The sequence below is a fragment of the Notothenia coriiceps genome, unplaced genomic scaffold, assembly GCF_000735185.1.
Source record: "Notothenia coriiceps isolate Sejong01 unplaced genomic scaffold, NC01 NC01_scaffold00000288, whole genome shotgun sequence".
NCBI lineage: Eukaryota > Metazoa > Chordata > Actinopteri > Perciformes > Nototheniidae > Notothenia > Notothenia coriiceps.
The window spans coordinates 151,777-163,757 of record NW_011332989.1 but is presented as its reverse complement, the minus strand read 5'-3'; the positions used below and the strand labels follow the sequence as shown (position 1 = coordinate 163,757).

The 11,981-nt window shown below is 43.0% G+C and overlaps 1 protein-coding gene across 1 annotated transcript in view; it reads right to left on the bottom strand.

Moving 5' to 3' along the window:
* Window positions 1-11,981, bottom strand: part of chd3 (chromodomain helicase DNA binding protein 3) — a 45,198-nt gene that overhangs the window by 883 nt on the left and 32,334 nt on the right. Inside the window, exons 37-38 of the mRNA XM_010795019.1 lie at window positions 11,090-11,256; window positions 9,908-10,034 (exon numbers count right to left, since the gene is read on the bottom strand). Of these exons, the coding sequence (XP_010793321.1) occupies window positions 9,908-10,034; window positions 11,090-11,256 (294 nt within the window). The remainder of the gene's footprint in view (window positions 1-9,907; window positions 10,035-11,089; window positions 11,257-11,981) is intronic.

Below are 11,981 nucleotides of genomic sequence, written 5' to 3'. Positions count from 1 at the left end.
TGAATATCTGAAGTGCTTTGACAAAAAATCCATAAAGAAAATATCATCTGTTGAAGCCGTGGAACTGTAAAAAGCACGACCAATCATCTGAGCCGGCCCGGCTAAAATAACTGGATGGCCTACCTGCCTGTCAGCCTTCCATCTGTGGACAAACTTATCTCGTGCCCTCATTGGTCATGTGCGCGTTCGTGTGTGTTGGAGGAGGGGCTCTGTAAGGAAGTGGCAGTTGTGTATTTTCTAATTCTAGCGATCTCGAGCTGGTTTCTCCAAAATTACCTACCCCACCTTTAAGAACCTGAAAATGAGTATCGGGCCCCTTTGAAGGTGCTCCGGTACGTTTAGGTTATAGTTTCTATAAATATCTGAGGGGGTGAACTGTCAATCATCTTGTTTATTTCTGATAATGCAACCAAGGTATCACACTGAATTACTGAAAGAGAAACTGTATTTAGGCTTGCTTGACAATACTCTGATAACCTTTTTAATGAGCAAACTTGCATAATACAGTACATCAATATATCATATAACAATAATGATAAAACCCCAGAAGTGCATAACCTGGAGAAAGTGAGGCCGGCAATGAGTTAACACACACACACACACATTCACACACACACACACACACACACACACACACACACACACACACACACACACACACACACACACACACACACACACACACACACACACACACACACACATGCGCACACACACACATGAGGAACACACACACACTCAGGAGGCACACACACACACACACACACACACACACACACACACACACACACACACACACACACACACACACACACACACACACACACACACACACACACACACACAGGCACATGAGGTCACGGACACACAAACAAACACATGCATGACAGATATCTTCTTTCTACACGTCTGCACAGCAGGCTGGCTGAGGGATGTGTGTGTGTAGCCTATCATGAATTTGCTCGGGGAGTGGAACGGCAAGTTTAGCGCTCCTTTCAAAACAAAGCCAGGAATAGACCAACAGCGCACTTCTCTCAATCGCGCCACGGGGAAGATAAACTGTCATAATACCCCCGTGCTGATCAAAGATGCGATAAAGAGCGTATTGAGCTGAAGGCTGTGACTGTGTGTGTCTCTTCAACAAGAGGGGGGGGGGAACTCATGGGAAAAGTTGTGGCATTTTGCCAGTGGAGGCCAACGGAAGGGACAGAGAGAAAGTGTGTGTGTGTGAGAGGAGATTAAATCTGATGAGAAGCAAAACAAATGGAGGTAAAGACCGGGTGAAAGAGCAAGAGGAATTACGGGTGCAGGGCGAAAACAAATATCCAAAAACAGAAGACGGAGTTGATTACATGGGGAAAAATCTGCTCAGGATGGGGAGAAGACAAAATAACGAGCCTGCCCGATATGTCGCCGTGGCCAATATACAAAAAGAAAGGACAGTAGAGAAATGCCAAAGATGCGATTACATACGTTGTCCACCAGAGAGCGCTGAACTGTACGTTTTTCCGATTTGTAAATGTTCAGGTCGTCGTTTTTCCAAAAAGAGGAAAAATCGATCCTAATCGGAAATGTTTTCGTCATACATTCATAGAAAAAAACGTAATAGGCGGATATATTTTTCAAGTCCTTCATCGATGTCGTAATTAGATCCTCTCCGGTTGTCACTGTTAGTTACGTAGTCCGTCCTTGATTCAAATCTTTTGCGTGTTTTGGAAAGAGAATCAGTTTTTAAAATGGACAGATTCTTTAATGAGACATGAGTTTGTTTGACTGCACTGAAAACAAATAAACCCGTTTCGGTTCTGAAGGCATTTCTCACCGAGTAGCTCAAAGAATGCTCATTGGCTTGACAAAATAATCCAGTAGGACTTGGCTCTACGGAAAAAAGGCACATAAGGTAAAAGAGAACGTTAAGATAAAACAGGAATTGTATTTAAATGAGACACTTGTTTTCCAACAGATAACAGATTCCCTGGGAACTCACTAAGCAAGACTTCACCTCTGTCCATCCAAACGCAGAGACATTAACAAGTCAGTGTTAGACCGAGAAACACTTTCGAAGTTATGTTGGCAGTCATATTTGTAGTTACAGTAAAGACAAATATGATAAATTAAACAGACCACATCTGGACTCTAAGAATTCCTAAAACCATTATTCTGCTAAAACTCTGGCTCTTGACTGGATGGAGCATCTCAAGTCCAGAAAGGCAATAAAAAACATTCCTGGCCGTAATGTCTCTCCCTGCAGGTCCCGTCTACTATCTGACAGAAGTGAACGCTGCCATCTTGGCAGGAAATGCTTACCGAAAAGCATTTGCGTGAGCGTGTCTGTGCCAAAAGCTTTCATCAGGAACAACCGTCTGCATCTGAACCGTCAAGTGTTTGGGAACTAAAGAGCAACTGTTTGATTTGAGAGTCGGTCCAACAGAGAGACTTGAAAGAGTTGCGTAAATTCATGTGTTGCAAGAGTTTGAAGGTAAATCAAGGTTATAACTGTAAAAACGAATTTGCATCTATGTCTCTGTTTTCTTTCAAGGCTGGGCTCAGGACCTGGAAGTATCAAAAACTGGTCAGATTTTTAGTCTTGGCTACTAATCTTTGATCAGATACTTCCAGAAAATGTGTCTTAATTGAGATTTTTGAGCAGTTGAGAGCAGCAACACACTGGTATATTCCCCTGTTTAAAAAGGGCTATAGGAGTAATATAAGGTTTCATTTGGAGTTTTGTTTCTCTCAACAAACTGAGTTCAAAGGTCACCTGTTATGCAAAATCCACTTTTTCCCGTCTTTTAAACATAATTATGTGTCTCCTTTGTGTAAAGAGATTGGGAAAGTTTCCGGATAAAAGATTCTCTCTCTTTTTATCCTGATCCATTTGTATAAAAATGGAAATGAGCAAATCGGATTTTGGCCACTTCGTGATTTCACAATGTTTTTTAGAGTTGTGTAACCATTAGCCAATCACGAACCAAGGTAACACCCGCCCACCTTATCACCTGAATCTCCTCCTAGAGCACCATTTTCTTTTTTTAAACCAATCATCTCGCAGAGGGGCGTGGCCAGCAGCAGCTCATTAGCATTTAAAGCTACAGACACAGAATTAGCACTTGTGAAACAGGGCTGAAACAGAGGGGTTTATGGCAAGCTACAATTATCTGTTTGGTAGTTCAACCAAGAGACATGTTTTGTATATATCTGAGACCTATAATATATAGTTGAAAAAGAGTATACTAGGGGACCTTTAAGTTAATTAATCTCTCCTTTTAGCTCCGTTTTGGTCTCCACCAACTCCTGAAGGAATTATGTTGCTCTTTAGCTGCTAAATGCTAAACTTTGCTCACAAGCGAGTCGCTAACATGGTTTGGGCGAGTAGCGCACAATGGGTTTATAAAATAGCTTCCTTCAGCTAGTTAACAATGTAGATGAGAGCCTTGATACTGAAACAAAAAGTGTAAAGTGCGGTAAAACCAAAACACGGAGCTGAAAAATGCTAAAGTGTCCTGAAAAGCCGTGAGAAACTTCGGAGCGATATTTCTCATTGGCTATATCATTATGAGTGAGTCTATTCCCTTTACACATGCTCATTTGATTTATTGTACGTTTATTATAAGCTTTAATTTGCACATTTTAGACGGTATCATTATACAGTACTTATGAAAGTATTGAGCGGTTGTGTAAACAAAATAAAGTGTGTGAAGTTTAGCTTATTTTGTAACAAAGACATAACAGTTTTAATAGCTTATACTCTTATAGGTTTATTAGCACCAATATAGAACATTTTAAATAATACCTATTTTAGATTTGAAATGCCAGTGCTACCATGCACATACTCGCATGTATAAAAAAAAACACATTCGCACACTCAGCAACCTTCACACACACAGTCAAGTCTTCATTGCAGGCCGCACTACTGCCACACGTCTCTGGTCTTTATGCCCTTTCAGATTAAAAAGGGAAATACCACTCAATCTTAGCTTAAAAACACTCATAGGTCGTAGAAAAGTGTGGACTGTGAAACAGATTTTTCACATCTCCGCCTTGCAGACAAGAGGCTGAGGAGTCTGGGACGTAAAGCTCTGCTGCACACACTCCGAGGTGGAAAAACGATGATACAGTCCAGAGTGTTTTATTTTCTCGGGGATCGGGGGACATTTTCCAGCGTGGAATCCATCACGATGTCACAATAAAGAAGCTCGAGGATCAAAAAAAAAAATCTCCCCGAGGTTTCAAAGTGAGTCTCCCTTTTCCTTTGCGATGACAGATTACACTCTTTAACTTTGAGGAAGAGCGGCTCGTAAATACTGATATCTGCTCGGCTTAAAAATAGGAAATGTGAGCTTAGTGGAGTGATATTCCCCTTTAAGTGACCCCCCCCCCATTCCCCCACAAAAAAAGGTGCAATAGTAAATATGCTTTGTAATACAGTACATTTTGTCAGCTGCTACTAACTGTTGGACAAAGGCAATGCTTTTTATATCTACGGTTGGACTCAGGAATGCTGGGGCAAAGAGTCCAAGGAAATAAGTGTTTTATACTTCAAAGAATCTCCTTTTTCCATCTTTCCTTTAAAGATCATCCCTTTCTACTTTGAGTTTTGATCATCTGCCTGTGCTAAGCAGAGAAATTCAGTTTGTTCTGCAGGTTTTGTAGGTTGTGTGTGAGGTCCACGGTGTATAGCTATATATACTGTATGTGTGAGACTGAGAAAGCGAGGCGGGGGAGTGGAGGGCTGCGGAGGAATGAGGGAGTACAGGGTCAGAGCGAGGGGACGGGCTTGTTCAGTCAGCCGGTGGATGAAGAATTGATCCGGGGGGAAATCTTTTTTCGGCACAGAGGGGGAAACAGAAAAAGAAATCTGTCTGAGCGGCTGTAGAAAAAAAAGAAAATCCTCATTTTGCTGCATTTTCCTGAAAACCTGTGATTGCATTAACATACCGTCTGTTTTTCAGTCTCTCCCTTCAGAGGTTTTTTCAGTAGCGCCTTGTCTCCAAGATTTGTTTGTTCCAGACAGGTCATCTCTCTTTTTTCTGTCTCTGCCTCCTCCCCCCCCCCCAAGCATCATTAGAGCTTGATCTCAGCGCCAGCTCCTCACCTCTCCCTCCTTATTCTGGCCGTCTCTCTCTGCACTTGATTGCTTGTTTTCTTTCAAGCGCCGCCATGTCTTTTTTTTTATATCCAGTGAGCTTTACCTCTCCCCTTTTTATTCCTCACATTCCAGCAGTGTCAAAGTGCTCTGTCCTTGGGTCCTCATTGGACTTCCTCTTCATGCATTCAGCCATTTTATTCCTCCCTTTTTGTTACATTCCTGGATTTTCCATCCAAATGTCCAACTATCCCCTCCCCCAATCAGGGTTTCTTTGGTCGCCCGTTGCGCGGCAGGTTCTCCACCGTGTTGCTGAGGCGGTATTTGACGATGATGCTGTGCACGGTGGACTTGGGCATCCTCAGCTCCTGCCCGATGGCCCCCTCCGACTTGCCGTCCTTCCAGAGGTCCACCACGCGCTGCCGCTGCCCCACGTCGTGCTCCTTGGTCTTCTGGCACGCAGCGTTCGGCCCCCCGGCGGCTCCCCACGCAGCTCCCCCGGCGGCCCCAGCAGCGGCTTCTGTGGGGGCAGACAAGCGGCAGACTGTAGTGGAGACTCGGAGAGGGGGGGGAGCAGGAAAATGTCACACTTTACTCGTCCCCGTAGGGAATTCTCTTTTAGTCTGGCGGGGGGTTTCACTGTCCTGCTCAGGGACACTTCAGCAGGGCGGGTGCTCCACTTGAAGGGCCCTAATTTCTACGCCCCCTAAAAAAAGATGCCTAGTATGTGGGACTCCTTTGATGAGAAGCTTCCTCCTGAAACAAGTGTTCCAAACAATGCAGTTCAAGATATGTCGTGTGAGAAAGCACATGGAGCATTTGGTGTATCATTACATTTTGTGTAGTTCACAGAGTGCAGCTAAAGTCGTGCCATGGCAGACATGCATATTTCTGGATATGTTTTGTGTACTCAAGCGAGGGAGCTTCTCTCAGGAGACGGCTATTAACGGAGGGAAGCTTGGAGGTCGCAGAATCAGAGAATTGTGTTGTTTTAACTCTCTGGCTCACTTTCTTTCCCTCCCCAGCTGAGGTCAGGAACCAGCGCGACCCCAATCAGAACCATACATGTGGCCTCATGTGCGTGCTTGTGCCCTGCCAGAGTTCAGGGTGTTCAAACTGCACTACGAGGCCCCCACAAAGCCAAACTCTTGCGCGGGACTATTTCTGAACATCCAGCGCCGGGGCCCAGCCCTCCCGCCGCTCCACGAGTCACAACACGACGTTTACACAACCAAATGCCTTCTGCGGTTTCTGTCCCTCTCAAAATACCTCGGTACAAAGTCCGAAATGTTTTCTTGGCATGGCCAGACACAGAGCATAATGACATTTTCAGAGATAGGCCCTGGCTCTCTAAAATGCAATGCCTTTGACAGATGTCTTGGTCTACAATTACGTAAATCAAGATTCCTCTGAGTGAGAGGCAGAGAGCGCTGGGTGTTGTGGTTCCTTTAGGGCAAAGCTATTGGGGAATATCGGGTTTTACCAGTTATCTTTGCCACATCGCCGCAATCTAAACATCTCAGAACACGAACACACATGCAGTGCGTCTGGCGAGCATATGCCGTTACCAAACTCATTACGAGGAAATAAATTCACAGGCTTCCTTTGACACACAGCAGGCGAGGAGAAGAGAGTTGGACAAGACAGAACAAATTCTTTCTTTTTCTACACAATAACTAATCAGAGCCACAATGAAGGGAAAAAAATAAACACGGAGAAGCAAACACAGACAGGTTTGATAGCGAGCCAGACTGCGTTTTTCACTGTTGCACAATGTGTCGTTACTGCTGAGTCTGGAGGTTTTTGAGGTGGGACATGTTAAGAGATGAAAATGCCTTAATATAGCAGTCAGCACGTTCCTGTTTGATTTTGGTAATGTCTATTTCAGGTGTCTATCTGGCAGCCACATCAGAAGCTGCAGATGTGTTTTTCCAATATGGACCCCTTTGTGGCAGCTTTCGCAACCTAAGCTGCGCGGGGAGATAAAGTGTCGACTCAAAGTGCTTAAAGCGGTCTCGCTTTAGAATCCATCAGGTAGTGCTTATTCCTCACATATTAGAGGATTAGACTGAAATCTAAGAGTTCAACAGCGCTCCATCACAACACGTTTGCTCGCAGGAATTTTCCTGAAATTCCCAGAAGAAGTCATTTTGATTCTGAATGTTTTCCCACAACAACATAACCATATAAAGATGCAATTCCTCGGATGAGATCTTTAAATAGAAGACACATTGTGAACTGCCCATCATCGAGAGACTGAAACAACTGTGATTACTGAGCTTGAGCTGCTTGTGTTTTCTCACACAGATTACTGATTCTGCTATAAAACAAATTGAGGAATTGCTCAGCAACTGTGTCCTTTGTTCGGAAAAAATGTGTGTGCAGACTTCCTTGCTGAAGTCCTTTCTCTTTAATACAAAGTGAAATTCAAGCAACACTAAACTTATTTATTATTTCACTTTCACAAAATGGTGAGACCTGCAAACAAAGCAATACAAACACATCAAAGCACTACAGGCCAAACATATTCCTGTCTTTAGGTACTTCAAGCTCGAGAGACACTAGATCAGTGGTTCTCAACTGGTCAGGCCTCGGGACCCACTTTTCACTTGGTCAATACATCGCGACCCAACATTTTGAAGCACTCAAATCTATTCAACAAAAAAACGTGCTGTAATATATACGCTTTTCAGCATACAATATTAATAAAAGTGAAGTACAGTGCATATATCCCTTATATCCCTTCACAGAACTAAAGTATGCTTTTAAAAAAGGTTTAATGAGATGATGGAATCAAAGCTGAACTGTATAAAAAGGCACACATGCTGTAAACCCAACCCGAGAAGGGGGGTCTGGGGGGAGATTTTTAGAAATACTAACATAAACTATGCATTCCGGTACACTCTGAGAATAAAATAAATAAATGTATTACTACCCGACATATTAATAATATTTTATTCCGTTGTTTGTTTTTCACTTTGTTCTGACATCTTGCTGCGAGAAGAGCAAAGAGGAGATAGTCTGTGTGACTTACTTTAAATAGAGGGTAAGGGTAGATAGCTCCCATTGTTCTGTGACCTGTCAATCATCAAACCGGGGGTCATATTTCATTACGTGTTCATTTTGATCTGAAGTTGTACCCATGGATGTATAAAGAATAGTTCTACCGCAAAGTTATTCTCCGTGGGGACTTCCGGGAACAATCTTGATTCTGATTGGCCAGAAGACTCGAAAAAACATCAGCAAAGATATTTTATTGAGAAGATGATCACTACGTGACAGAAGTTTTCAAAACCGTTTATGGTCTCCTGTACTTCCAGTCCAACGCCGACTGCATGCATGTTAGAAAATCGGGCATTCAAAATAAAAGTTTGACTTTTCCCCCCCCAAAAAAAAAAAGAATTGCAATTTTTTTTTTCAATTTTTTTTTCTTCAATCACACATCCACGACCCACTCGAAACGGGTCCGCGACCCACCAGTTGAGAAGCACTGCACTAGATCCTACATTTCCCATAATGCAACCGAGGCTTTTGTCCGACCCTCCTCACCGCCATCTGTCCAACTCCATGTTCCTACTCTGTAACGCAGGCTTTACGTTATTAACCAGTTATCTCCAAGCCCAAGCAGAGAGCACCCTGATGACATCACTATGACATCAGAGGGGTTATTTGCTCCTCCAGAGCCACAGAGGTCATTTCACAACAGTTTACAGAGGCTGAAAAGTACTCTTAACTACGAGGTAACACTATCTTATGTGTGAAATTGGTGGACTGTCTCTTTAAACATGTCTTGAGCGATGGAAGTCGTTTCCTGTCCAAATCTTCCCATAATGATCTTCTATCACCAAGTACGAAAAGGCAATTATTTACCTCCTCAAGGAATCATAAATCAGGTTTAAACTGCAAACAGATCAAAAGCACAGTTATTCTTGTGTGAATAATATTGAATACTATAATTATTGTTTTGATTGACTGGGACAGGTCCACCCCTCTCGCTCTCACACCCACAGCACCTGCACCCGCGTGTGCAGACTTCAACTCTCTCTTAACCGACCCCTTAAGCAATTTCAAAAACACTTTTCCACACACCGACAGAGATATCAAACCCAAAATGCTGCACCTTTATATCGAATTACAAATACAATCTAGGTTTTGTATGCCATTGTTTCAAATATATCTACCTGCAATTCGGTCTTACATATTACATTACATTACATGTCACTTGTTAGATGTTTTTATCCAAAGCGACTTACATACTCAATACTGTGGACAATCCCCACAGGAGCGATTTGGGGTGAAGTGTCTCAGGGACACAACGACATGCTGACTGCAGTGGGGTTTGAACCTGGGACCCCCTGATCCCAACACCAACGCACAACCCACTGCACCACACGCCTCCCACATATTTTATAGTTTGACCAACTTTGAGATCCTGTTTTAACCTGGACTGTATTTTCCCATGTTTTTGAGTCTAACTGGGACAAAAGGTATGAAATTGGTCCAGTATTGAGCAAGAGGGCTGCAAATTCAACCTATTGCGAGACGCTACACTGTCAATGTACGTCCACATTAACTGTATGACCCTGTCAACAGCAAAAACAAAACAAAAATGTATGATGGACAATGGCCCCAATAGGCCTAAATTACAGCCGTCTTGACAGCACTCTTGCTCAATAAAGAGCCGATTTAAAAAAAGATTGCACTCATCGGTCACTTAGATAGAAAAACACAGGAAAACAGGGTCAAAGTGGAAAAACAAGTCATTCTCAACGTTTGTGATCGAGAAAAAAATGGGATGTGAATGGAGCTTTAAAAACGTACCTGATATGAAGGATCCGGGCGACATCTGACTGTAGTTGGCCCCTCCCATGAGGTGGGCGCTCGGGGGGGCGGGGGTGAAGGGGGCTCCGTAGTTGTGAGGGGTTGCGTAGGGTCCCGGGGGAATGGGCTGCACAGAGGAAGAGAGGATGTGATTTATATAAACAGAGGATATAAGATAAATAAGACAAATCACTTTTTGATGATGTAAGCCGACACGTAAATCTGCTGACTCAACACGTTGAGGTCCACAGGTGGGTGACAGGATAATGGGCTCGCTGTGATTTCATTGGCCGGCCTCCATTTGGATTTTTCCCACTGAATGAAGGCAGGTTTTAACGTGTGAGTGTGGCTGAGGTTTTTATTGGGTGTGGTTAAGAGCAGTCATTAAAGAAATACTCATATTTAAACTTAATAAGAAGTAGCAACACCAAATTAAGTATTTGGTTAAATTACTCAAAGTAACTAATGTAAAATTGCATAAAATCCCATTTCAGAATCTTATATATCTATTAATTACTGGATCATCATTTGTATGCATTATTGTGTTCATAGCTGGTACATTTGGAGTTAATTTGTATTACTTTGTATATTTTTAATAGATATCTTAATAAATATATATGTATGTCAATGTCTGTTTATTAGCTTATATACATTTGACAAATTATATGTAGAAAAAACTACAATATTTGGCTTCCAAAATGTAATATAAATTAGTATAAAATGAAACTACTGAAGTACAAGTTTTTTTTAAATTGTACTTAAATACAGCACTTATGTAAATGTACTTCTCTCCAGTCCATCCCTACTAAAGTGTGTCTGTGTGTGTGTGTGTGTGTGTGTGTGTGTGTGTGTGTGTGTGTGTGTGTGTGTGTGTGTGTGTGTGTGTGTGTGTTAATAGCCTGCTGCTGACCCTGTGTGTGTGTGTGTGTGTGTGTGTGTGTGTGTGCATGTGTGTGTGTGTGTGTGTGTGTGTGTGGGGGGGGGTGCTAATGGCCTGCTGCTGACCGGGTGTGTGTGTGTTAATAGCCTGCTGCTGACCGGGTGGGTGAGTGTTAATAGCCTGCTGCTGACCGGGTGTGAGTGTGTGTGTTAATAGCCTGCTGCTGACCGGGTGTGTGTGTGTGTGTTAGTAGCCTGCTGCTGACCGGGTGTGAGTGTGTGTGTTAGTAGCCTGGTGCTGACCGGGTGGGTGAGTGTCTCGGTGCCCTTGCTGGCCAACCGGCTGAGGATGCTCCTCTCGGACATCTGCAGGCGGGCGGCGATGGGCGGGACCCTGCAGAGCGAGGCGGGGAGGCGGGTCACGTCGGCCTTCATGTCACTCAGCAGCTCCTCCAGCTGGTTCAACACTGCTGGGACACAAACAAACACCTCCGATCAACAATTTCACCTTTTAGCTCCTACTTCCTGCTTGTTTTGCACATTATTATTAATCATTTGGCACTTTATTTGATACAGACAAAAGGCCCTTCTACATCTCCATAGATGTTCAAGACTGTTTCTTTCTAGAACAATAAAATGTGTTCAGGCATATTATAAATAAACATTGATTGATTATCAGCCTTATAATGGTTAGTAAAAAGCAAGTGTTTAGCTTTTCCCTATGATTCATCTTCATACATAGGCTACAATAGCATCTGTTGTTTGACTCTATTCATTTAAACCTCTTATTCAACATTTTGTACCTAATTCTGATACCTTGATTGTCTTCCTAGGTTTCCATTAGTTATATTGTTATTGACTGGGTCTGGATGCTATAAATAGACTGTAATGTCTCATCTTAAAAAAGGTATAATGAACATTTTCTCTTCACATAAGGTTCTGTTCCTGTCCTTTATTCAGTCTGTCATCACATCCCTACATGGAATTAACTACCGACCCATTTGATGAATAGGGTTATAAGCGCCGTAACGTGCAGGTACACAAGAGCAGAAGTGCAATGAGCGTGTTATCCTTTCAACAGGAACGATATAAACAAGGACAGACTTGCCAGAGAGGTAGTGAGGAAATGTTTGGAGCTATCACATAACAGCGTGTAAGTTTATCTGCTTGGCTTTACCCAAGCAGGAAGGAACAA